Here is an 11,708-nt window from a genome sequence, read left to right as displayed (position 1 = left end):
CCCATCAGAACATATTTACTGTGATTTTTTGTTTTTGAGCACTATGCAACCTATTTTTCTTACCTCTCTGTGACCTGAGCGGCTTGTGGGGCTGTGGGATTTTCCCGAGCAGGGCTTTTGCTAGGGGACTGGGCAGCTTTCTCCATCCTGATTGGCTGCTGCTGGGAAATGCAGCCAATCAGGAGGAGATGTCAGGAGCCTGGGGGTGGGGCCAATGAGAGGATAAAACAGCATGGAGCAGAGAGAAGTGTGTGTGTGTCGAGCATGGAGCACCTTTCACCATTGTGTCCAGTATTTTTGGAGAAGCCTCCTGGCATCCCTAGGGAACATAGATTAGCTCGATTACCCTCAATCAGGTAAATAATGAACCTACCGCCAAAGCATTTTGCAATCAGCACAAACTGCTGCTTTAATCCCACATCACACAGAGATCCTGATATGTAAAGAAGTGAACAGAGAGGAGGAGCTGTTACCAGGACAGCCAAGATCAACACAGAAACCCACAGTCAGCTTCACTGACTCCTCTTCCCTGCAACTTCCCACAGCATATCATGCAAGATTTGTGGAATACAGTGTCATGTTTCTGGTACAGACCATATGACAGCGTTTTTACACATCTAGGACAAGGCGGAAGTAAGACTCACTTGCTTTTTTTTATTGACTAACCTCCGTTTCACCAGTATGAATGTTGTAATACTTGTTATATGGTTTATAGTTTACATTTATCGCACCCGCTGCACTGTACCTTTACAAACACAGGAGAATAATAACACTGTTGGTTCTCGATGTAAAGTCCCTCTTGCCTAACGATTATTGTAGTGTCCTTCCTCTTTGTAACAGCTACAGTATTGTGATACATTTAATGCTTTCTACATGTGGCAGGTAGTATGGTAAGTTCGGGCTTTGCAAAGCATTACGTAAGAGTTACAGCCCTGTTGTAAAATAAGGATTGTTGTTTTTATTCGTCTCTGCCGAATTGCCATCTTACTATAACCAGTGAGTGAATGTTTATGTGCACCTATTGTCATATATATTGTAATATTATTGTTTAATATTGGCCAATGCGCCCTTAAAAAAAAAAAATTAGGTGTATTTTGCCTGGTTTGAACATCTTTAATCGTGTGGCTCTCCAGGGGCCCGATGATGCAGGGGTAGCCAACTCCTGTCCGCCAAAGCTATCAACAGGTCAGGTTTTCTTCAACTGAGCCACTGATTGAGCCACCTGTGCTGAAGCAGGGATATCCTGAAAACCTGACCTGTTGGTAGCTCTGGAGGACTGGAGTTGGCTTCCCATGACGTACTGGTTACGGCATGTGGTTTGAAGCTAGTTTTTCCAGGGGAGATCGCTTTCTGCGCAGCTGTGGACGGCTGAACGCGATATGGCGAGAGAAGCAGCGACAGAGGAGGACTCCACCTTCCCTTTGCGCCACTAGGAACTCCGCGATCACCTGCTTCCATGCAGATATAGCAGGCGTTATTACCCCCTGTCCACACTAATTAACACAATATAATGCGTTGAATAACAGGTGGGTTATCTTCTTACCCTATGTTTTCAAAAGCATTACTGTTAAATAACGCAACAGCTTTAGCGCAGCGCATTGGTGCAATAACGTCTGCTACAGAACATCTGTCATTCAGTAAAGTAGGCCCTCTGTATTTTACTAACAATTTAGATTCATAGGTACTGTATGTGACGATATGGGCAATGAGACTTATAATAAAGGGGAAGGCCAGCCATTGCCCTAACTTCTGGATGAATACACAGGGTTGCCCTGTATATGCATCCTATTGTGGCTCACCTGGCAAAAATGTATTAGGTGAATGTATATGTGCAAGCCTTTATTTTCTGTGAAATATATTTGCGCTTGTGTAACTTGGTATCTCTTTGTTCCCTGGGCATGCTAGGCTGGTAATACCTGGGTTTAACTGGTTCCACAAGGGGGTTGAGGCCGGGGGAGAGTGGGAATGGGCCGGCCTCCTATCTGGGAGCCATTGTCTGCCTCAGACAGAGAGGTGCCTATCTCATCAAGAGATAGCAAGTCAGCATTGGGAACATGGGCAGGTAGGCGCTGTTCTCATTGGCTGGTTTGTAAGGCCCTCCTTGCCTCAGCCTCCCTGCCACACCCCCAGCCTGAATTGGGCAACATAGGCGAGCTCTTGCACTGTGATTTCCCCAAAACACATAATCTGAGCTGTGATTGGCTGCTGCCGCATGCCTCATGATTTCCCATGGAGGTGGGAATCTAGAAAAGGGGCAGCCGATGTCAGCTCCACAGACCAGGGCCCGACGCCAGTGGCAGAAGTTCCACACACCTGACCTTCTGGTAAAGTACAACTCACTTGCCAGACTACTGCGACAGCAAATCAGCCAACACCGGGGGGAGAGGTGGGAGGCCGCAGCAGCCAAGCTGAAGGAATCCGACAACTCTGTTTGGAGAATGACCCGACGCCTGACCGGGAAGAAGGAGCCTAATCCACCTATCCAGGGCCAGACCCACCTGGCATGTAGCAACAAGGACAAGGCAGAGGTTCTCGCTGACACACTGGAGACAACTTTTAGGCCTAACCAAGCCAGCAAAATAGCACGGGAAGTTGAGCAAGGAGTTAACAGGCATCTTACCGAGCACCTACCAGAGACCGAAGCGGAAACCCTTGAAGGATGCACCAGGACTGAGATAACGCAACTTGCAGAAAAGCTGGCAAATGGCAAAGCACCAGGAAGTGACGGAATTACCAACCTGGCCATCAAGAAGCTTCCGCCGGCAGCCATGGAATGCCTCACAGAAATCTTCAATGCATGCATGCGGCTCCAGCACTTTCCTCAATCCTGGAAGGAAGCCAAGGTCATTGTATTTCCAAAGCCTGGAAAACCACTGAGGGATCCTGCAAACTACCGTCCGATAAGCCTGCTCTCTGGACTATCGAAACTCCTGGAGAAAGTTATTCTTACGCGCCTCCGCCACTTTGCCTCTGGTAAAAACATTCTACTAAAGGAGCAATTTGGATTCCGGAAGGACCACTCAACCAACCATCAGCTGCTGCGAGTCGTTGACATAATAAGCCATGGATTCAACATCCACAAATCAACTGGAGTTGTCTTCTTGGACGTGGCCAAAGCGTTTGACAGAGTTTGGCATGAAGGACTACTGCACAAAATGATCAACCTGAAATTCCCAAACTACCTGATTAAGCTGACTGCAAGCTACTTGCGGGAGCGCACATTCCACGTGGCTGTGCGGGAAGAGCTCTCAACAACACGCCCCATCCGCGCAGGCGTGCCACAGGGATCAGTCCTGGGACCTTTCCTGTTCAACCTCTTCATGAATGACATCCCCACAGACCTCCACAAGACTCAACTGGCACTCTACGCAGATGATGTGGCAGTCATCTCCCAGTCCTTCAGAGAGAAAGAAGTAGCTAAGAACATCCAGAAAGCACTAGACATGCTATCAACATGGTACAGCGACTGGCAAGTAGGACTGAACTCCAGCAAGACTACAGCTACACTGTTTACCAAAAAGAGGATCAAGGCACACCCGCCAATCACCCTCAACGGAGAGGCTGTCAAATGGGAGCCAAACAGCTCTTACCTAGGTGTAATCCTAGATAGCAAACTAAGCTGGAGAAACCACATTGAGAAGATTCAACAGAAGGCAACAACCAAGCTGGCAGCACTGTACCCTCTGCTGAAGACAAGGACCATGCCCATCAAGAGCAAAGTCAATGTGATCAAGGCGATCATTAGACCCACAATGACATACGCCTCCCCGGTGTGGAGTGGTTGCCACCAACATCAAAGATCATCTCTCCAAAAATTACAGAACAAGGCGCTGCGGATTGCGTCCAACGCTCCACTTCCTACAAGAATAGCAGACCTTCATAGGGAACTGGGTATCGAGATGTTAGATGAACATCTAAAGAAGCTCAACAAGAAATTCTACAAGGAACTGGACCAGAACTCAAACCCGCTGATCAAGAAGCTTGCTGCGATCTCTGCAAACCCATTTGACCGCTACCCACGACCCATCACAGCGCTGAACCTGTGAAACCAACTCAACTGTGGCAAGTAACACAGATCAAGAAGCTTCCTAAAGAGTGCGACAATACACTCAACAAGAGAACTTGGAGTAATGAGGCTCAAGCCTCGGTATCCAATATCACCACTGACAGATTTAATCTGTCAGTCAGAACAGAACGGTCAGCTCCACAGACCTTACTGGGGCTAGTGCGGACTAAGCGGTGGACTCTGAGGTTGTGCAAAAGCCACCTGAAACCGAGGCTGCCTGCTGTTCCGAGCAGGAGAGTTAAACTTGCCTGCTTACATTTTGCATCCAGCACTGCCTGGAGTTCCCAATACCCACAGGAGTGGAAGCTGCGCCAGGTAAGCCATTTCGGTGGCACCGGCACCTAGGACTGCTACAATTCCCCCTGTATTCCCTGTGTGGTGTGAGTATTGGTCTGTCAGTTATATTGTGTTGTATCTACTGGCTCCAGCCGAAATAAATATGCTTTTATTTGATCTCTGTGTCCTGTCTGGTGCTTGATCCCATGAAAGAGTCCTCGTTTCCTGTGCCGCTGTAAATATGAAATCTGTGAATATTTAGTGTTCGATAAGGGCTGCCTTTAACTTTGTTACTCATTCGGTGTGCATGGTTTATTCGTTTGTGCAGAATAACGTATCAGATACATGTAGCTAAAGATAAACGTTTCAAGGCTTTTTACTAACTGTATTTTCTAAACTTTCCAGCAACAACCGTGCAATATGTCTGACGTGACAGAGTTACACCAAGCAGCTGCTCTAGGGGATTATGATTTAGTGTCCGAGATACTGAAAAAAGGTCTGTATGACCCAAATCACAAAGACATCAACTGGAATGACAGGACTGCATTGCACTGGGCAGCAGCCAAAGGTACAAGGCATAAAAACATTGAATTTGTCGCCTTTATTTAGTTATAAAATGTTTTACCAGGAAGTAATACATTGAGAGTTACCTCTCGTTTTCAAGTATGTCCTGGGCATAGAGTTATGATAACAATACATAGTTACAATTACACAGTTACATTAAGTGAGCAGGGTTATACATTATATACAAGACATTGCATGCACAGTTAGGCCCGGGCCATAGATGTTTGGGGAGAGCGGAGGCGCGCTAACGCTGAGGCTCGCCTGCATCAGTTAGCGCGATTGCACGGACTGGCAGGCGAGCCAGCGTGCACGAAGGTAGCCGGGGGGAGGTGGTTGGAGGCGGGGTCAGTGCGTCGCTGGGCCAATCGCCCGAGACGCACTGACGTCAATGTCACGGCGCCGACGTCACGTCGCCGTGACGTTGACGCTGGTGTGCTGCGATTGGAGGGTTTCAGCTGACAGCGCGCTGAAAAACAGCTTGGCGCTCGTCTGAAACCTCCAACTCCTGAGCACGCCTGCGGACGCTCGCGTGAGCCCCCTCTCAAGGCATCCTCATTGAGCATCCGCACGCCTCAGCACGGCCTGTCCATCTATGGACACGGCCTTAGAGATAATATATATTATGGGCATATATAACAATTACAGACCAGATTAAAATGTGAGACAGCTTTAGTTATGAAAGAACTTAGACTGGTGGCGACTGTGAGAGTCTCCGATAGATTGTTCCAGTTTTGGGGTGCACGGTAAGAGCATGAGCAGCCGGATACTTTGCTGAGCCTTGGGACCATGAACAGTCTTTTGGAGTCAGATCTCAGATGATAAGTGCTGCATGTGGTAGGGGTGAGGAGCTTGTTCAGATAGACCGGTAGCTTGCCCAGAAAGTATTTGAAGGCAAGACTTATAGGTACGTACCACATGATACACCGTCTGCCCAATTTCCTTACTATTGTAAAACCTCAGATCTTATTTGATCCTTGGCTTTCTTTTATATTTAGGATAACTTTATCGTGTGTCTATCCCAGGCTATTCCACAAATCCACCACCCTTTCCATGTAGAAGTACTTGCTCACATTCCCCCTTAGCCTGCGGCCCTCCAGTATCAGTCAAATAAACAGTGATATGCTGCACACCTTAAGAATTAAACCAAAAAGTATTACCGGTGCTGCTGGTTCAAGGATACCTGTCAAACATCCACTTGGACTGTGAAAAAGAGAGATCCAGCACTCCACGGATTTTGCAAAATGTTCAAATTTATTGCGCCATACACAACGACCGTTTCGACCTTAGAAGGTCTTTTTCAAGTGAAAAAGTTAACTTGAAAAAGACCTACTAAGGTCGAAACGGTCGTTGTGTATGGCGCAATAAATTTGAACATTTTGCAAAGTCCGTGGAGCGCTGTATCTCTCTTTTTTGCCCTCCAGTATCAGAGCATGACCTCTTGTTCTAGCACTTCTTTCTCTGAAATGGGACTTTCATATCTTGAAGATTAACGGATTGTGTGGCGCGCTGCCACCTTCTGTATGGTAGTGTTACTATTCTGGGGGAAAGGTTGAGAACAGTGCCCTAGTAGTGCTATTAAAGTATTCTACTATTCACACACGTTGAAGACTAACTGACTGTGTGGAGCCCTGCCAACTTCTGCATGATAGTGTTTCTACTGTATTCTGGGGGAGAGGGGAGGGTTAGAAAACAGTGCCCTAGGAGAAATAGTAAAGTATTATACTATTCAAACATGTTGAACACTAGCTGATTGTGTGCAGCGCTGGAATAGCAGTGTTTCTTAACCCTCTCCTTGGGATATCCCGGCCAAATAATGTTTTAGGGATAACCAGTTAATAACACATTCACGTATAAGACACGTGCAAACATGTGTTTTTGGTAAGGTACTGTATGTATATCTTTATTTATTTAGCACCCACAGTGTACTTGGCGCTTTATTTAATAGACAATGCAATACAGGGAATAATATAACAATTGGATACAATAAGTGCAGCAATCAAATTCAGAGAGCTTACAATCTAAGTGCTATGTTTGGAGAATAATTAATTGGTTATTCCTAAAATCTGGTGTGGCTGAGCTCTTTAGTTGAAATGTAAATGTACATTTTTTCGGTGGCTTATGTCTGAGCCCCAGTTCCGGGGCTAAGGATATAACCTGATTAGTATTCCCAAAGGTAATGCTGCTGTAGCTGAAATGGCCCAGTGCATTCAATGCTTCTTACATTTACTGCTCTTCCTCGACCTCACCATTGTGGTATCCTGTGTGAATGTTTCATTGCCTTCTAAATGCTTATGTGGTAAAGTCCTTATTCAATATGCAGCAAAGCCACCTTCCCATGGCAGGGAAGTCTTCCACTCAAAAGAATGGATCTCAGAAGCTTCCCTGACTTGGAGAAGGAGACTCACAGTATACTGAACAAGAGCCTAAAACCGTATTGACTTTAATATCATTAGTGCTGCAACAGATAGCAATTCAATGCTTTGCACACCGCTCTGGCACTGACGGCTTAGCACCGAAATCAACTTTTATAACAGGACGGTGAGCAGAACAAATAGCAAATTGTTCTGCATGAAAGATAAAACTGTGTAACAACCAAAGTGTCCGTCTATGGTCTGATTGTGTCAACTTCATAATACATAGTTATCAAACGCAACCCTTTGTGGTGATATTATGCGTTTCATGTCTACATTTTACTAGGTAACTGGCTATTAAAAGTGCAATCAGCGATACTACATTAAACATCACACATTTATTTTGTTGACATAACCTTTGATGCCTGCAGTCATTGAAACTTTGTTTTATACTGTAGCTTTCTAAAAATATGTACTGTTTGTTGCCTAGTCATTAATTGCATGTTAGGATTTCCATAGAGAATGATTACATTGCAGGATATTTTTGAGTAGGATGCTGTCCCGTGTTTTTCTGTAGAAAATGTTTTATAGAGGTATTACACTCTATTATTATTATTATTAATAATAATAATAAACAAAACACATAATGGAAGGACGTTATACCCATTTGTCTCTGTTATCTGCCAGGACAATCTGATACAGTGAGGCTGCTAATTGAGTACGGGGCCCGGCCTTGCTTGAGGACTGACATCGGCTGGACACCAGCGCATTTTGCGGCCGAATCAGGAAAACTGAGTGTCCTCAGATCTCTCCACTCACTGCATGCTCCCATCGCCACTGAAGATTTACACGGGGATACTCCTAAAAGGATTGCAGAGATCTACGGCCATAGAGACTGTGTGAAGTTTCTGGAGACGTAAGTGCTGTTCCCATATATGCGCGGGCTTTCACAGGACCATCACGTGTTAGCATTATGTGTGCAAGTTACAGGCAATTTTTATTTACATAAAATACGCTATTAAATCCACAGATTAGTGATCACAGATTAATAAACGTTCATATTTAAATGATTAAAAGAGCAGTTCCCCTCTGCTCGCCCACTCTTTTTTTTTTTACATGTATACGAAGCAGACGGTCAGCAGAACGGAGCCACGTTAATTTCAGCTGCCGCCGATACTTCGTGGAGGTTTAAATCCCCTGTGTGAGGTGGGCCAATAGGAAGCCACTAACTTCCAATTGGCCAGTAGGATGCAGGCTATTTAACCTCCATTTTGTTTCCCCTGAAGGGGGATGCCACTTGCGGCACTTTCTTTGGTAGGTATCTCGGGAAGCATGGGGGCTATGGAGCTGACGTTATCGCAGCTCAGCTCGAGAGACCCCCTGCTTCCTATAAAAAATCGGGGTAAAAAAAGGTAGACGGAATGGCTCCATTAAATAAGGTGGATGGATAAAAAAAAAACAAATACAAGTTCATTAGTTGCACTTGTGGGGCCTGGAGGTGTTAATTTCAACACAGACCAGCACAATGCAACAGGCAGAATCCATCACTAAATTATACAGCAGATTGACTTCAAATATGTCACAATATATCCTCCTTATTAAAAGGGAACCTGCAGCTGGTTCATGGTTTTAAATATCCTGTTCATTTGTGAAAATCAGAGCTGGTGGAAGCCATTAATCTGGGCCAGCCCCTAATTGAATATTAATTAAACACATCCTCCTTAACTGAGAGGAGAGCAGGGTATTACTGGCTCGTCCAGAAGAAAATACCTCTCATAGCAAATAGTTCGCTGACCTTTATGTTTAAACCACTCAGTTGCATTGAAGCCCACTCTCTCCTTGAAACCACTTTCACAGTTTCTCTTTTTATTTCTGTTCACATATTTGTCACCACTTCCTCCTTTTAATTAAACCGGCTGCGTACTTTCAACATTGAAGCAGCGGTGACTGTGAGAAACAGTGCAATACTTGCGGCCTCCTTCAGAACTAAAGAGGTTACATTGCTACTCTTCTTAAATATCACAGTGGGATGAAACTACTTACAGTAACACCCCAGAGACCTATTTAATCATCTCTGGTATTGCCAGTGCAAAAATCGTCCCCAAACCAGAATGCAATTTGACATGGTAAAAATCTGCTGGTTTTGTCAAGATTTATTTGTGCATAAAAATTGTTCAATCCTCTTTTGGAGGAGAGAGACCCCAAAGGGGTTATTCATTAAAGAGCCGTAGTGCTGATTTTGGAAAGTCCCTTTGAAGTTAATGGGACTTTCCTTCACGGTAGCGTGCAATCCGCACTTTCACACTTTATCGACTAAACCCCCAATTTATCTTCAACATGCTGTGAAGCTGTTTCTCTGTGCTGAAGAAAAGTTCAGTCCTATTAATTGGAATGGAGCTGAACTCTTCTCCAGCGCTGAGAAGCATCACAGCGTATGGAAGCCGGGCTGCTGTTTCTTTTGTCCCAGAAGAGGGATTTATTTGTTTGTTAGAGCAGTTGCAGTTAGTGAAGCAAGATCTCTTTTACCTTGCAGAGCAGAGGTGGAATGCTCCGACCATCGCCTGGCAGCAGAATTAGAGGGGAATCCTTTGGACGAGCAGGATGAAGACTGGGAATCCAAGAAGACGGAGCTTCTGGAAATTGAATTGAAGATGAAAAGTCTCAATATCCAAACAACAGATCAAAAAAGTGCTACTCAGCAGCTGCTGATTAATGGAAACTTAAAACCAGAAATAAAAGCAAGAAAACCATTAATTTCCACTAATAGGACTGGCCTGAAGAAGATACAATAACAATAACAGATGCACAGTTGCATGAACTAGAAGAACAATACATTTTCCCCTTGTGTGAAATCATCATTGTCTCATGTAGAAGGATAGCTCTTCATCTAAGAAACACTGCAGTTCGCTCCTGGTAGATGAACATATTTGTATGACAAAGACATTTGTTTATGTTTATGTAACCAGATAATACGTGTCCTCCCCTTTGTTACCTACACTCACAAGAGACGTGTGAAAAAATATATTTTCAGTGGTTTGCCTGCCCATATTATATATGAGTGTATGTATGTATGTATGTATGTATGTATGTATGTATGTATGTATTCACATATATAGAGTAAGCACTCCACAACAATGTCCAAAAAATACTAAATGGTGTGTGCACGTACAATATAATTAACCAATAAATACAGTATACTTCACCCAACAAACTGCCCAGAGAGAAGTCAGCACGCTATATACTGCAGCGATGCGCAAACCTGGGGGTGCGAGACTGAGTGCGGGGGGGGGGGAGGGCGGGGTTTACAGAGGCCCGCGTGTTTCCCAAAGGCACTTAAATTAAGTGCCGGGGGAGCTGCAGGGCCTCTGTAAACCTAACATACCTTGGCTCCAGCGGCTTCTCACATGTGTCGCGATGGCAACGCATGTTTTATGGAATGTGACGTCATGATGCCGGAGCGGGGGTGAGGGGGGAGCGGAGGTGAGGGGACCGCCGGCAGGGGGGCGCAGGGAAAACAGTTTGCGCCCCCCTAACATACTGTATCATGTTGAATAAATGTATATTATAATAAAAAATTGCAACCAATGTTTCGGTCGGCTATGGGATCAGCCTGATGAAGGTTTCATAGCGGACTGAAACTTTGGTTTGGTTACACATTTATTGACCCTGATAGCCAGTGTGCTGTGTCTTCTCCCCGGGAAGTTTGTTGGGTGAAGCTTAATACCCAGTAAAGCTACCTGAAGGAGGAGGACGTTGGGACATGAGGCATACCGCTACCCGTGCATCCCACAGCTCCCTTGTCCGTGCGGAGGCCTGTGACAGAGGGAGAGGGGGGAATTGAAAGGAGCACTCCAAGCAATATCGTGTGTGTGTGTGTGTGTGTGTGTGTGTGTGTGTGTGTGTGTGTGTGTGTGTTTTTTTAAATAAATCCATTCTGTAGTATTAGATAATATTTACAATTTTTTATTCAACTCAATGCCATTTTTAATGAGTTTTAATATACTGAGCATCATTTGATTTCTGTAGTAGGTTTTTGCACAGCTCCCAAGCACATGCAAGACATTTGTAGCACTTTGCTATTTGATAATTTGTTGCAAATATTCCCAGCGGTTTGAGCTGCAAACTGTAACAATAATCAATGTTACCTTTGTAATATAGGATACATTGTAGCTGCTGAGTTACACTGACTGAGTTATTGATCGAAACTGAAAGGCAGCAATTTATTGAACCCTGGGAAGAAAGCTTTTGCTTGATCACAGGAGAGGTAATCAATTGGCAGCTTAGGTAATTTGTGGTCAATAAAGGTAATCAAAGGCTGCTTATTAAAACAAACAATTTTTTTAAATCACTGCTTGGACTGCCTCTTTAAATTCCCATAGAATAGGGACAGAGGTGCAGGGTAAAGTGCGTGCTGAGTTCTAGGATTTAGAAATGCAATTCACATAGTCGGG

At 44.7% G+C, this 11,708-nt stretch overlaps 1 protein-coding gene across 1 annotated transcript; it reads left to right on the top strand.

The window, feature by feature from the left end:
- Nucleotides 1-246: 246 nt before the first annotated feature.
- On the top strand, nt 247-10,524 carry ANKRD66 (ankyrin repeat domain 66). Its single transcript, XM_075594859.1, has 4 exons — nt 247-633; nt 4,748-4,910; nt 7,945-8,173; nt 9,791-10,524. Exons 2-4 carry the CDS (start codon nt 4,763-4,765, stop codon nt 10,047-10,049), a joined length of 636 nt encoding a protein of 211 aa, XP_075450974.1. The 5' UTR covers nt 247-633; nt 4,748-4,762; the 3' UTR covers nt 10,050-10,524.
- The last annotated feature ends 1,184 nt before the right edge of the window (nt 10,525-11,708 follow it).

Source organism: Ascaphus truei, chromosome 4 (genome assembly GCF_040206685.1).
Source record: "Ascaphus truei isolate aAscTru1 chromosome 4, aAscTru1.hap1, whole genome shotgun sequence".
NCBI classification, from domain to species: Eukaryota; Metazoa; Chordata; class Amphibia; order Anura; family Ascaphidae; genus Ascaphus; species Ascaphus truei.
The sequence above is the reverse complement of the archived record's forward strand: the minus strand, read 5'-3'. Positions and strand labels throughout refer to the sequence as shown.

What these genes read in the sequence shown, in the direction of transcription:
- ANKRD66 (XM_075594859.1), top strand. Translation starts at nt 4,763, where the DNA reads ATGTCTGACGTGACAGAGTTACACCAAGCAGCTGCTCTAGGGGATTAT. An exon ending in GCACTGGGCAGCAGCCAAAG is followed by an intron (nt 4,911 to 7,944) that starts GTACAAGGCATA and finishes GTTATCTGCCAG; the next exon opens with GACAATCTGATACAGTGAGG. An exon ending in TGTGTGAAGTTTCTGGAGAC is followed by an intron (nt 8,174 to 9,790) that starts GTAAGTGCTGTT and finishes TTTACCTTGCAG; the next exon opens with AGCAGAGGTGGAATGCTCCG.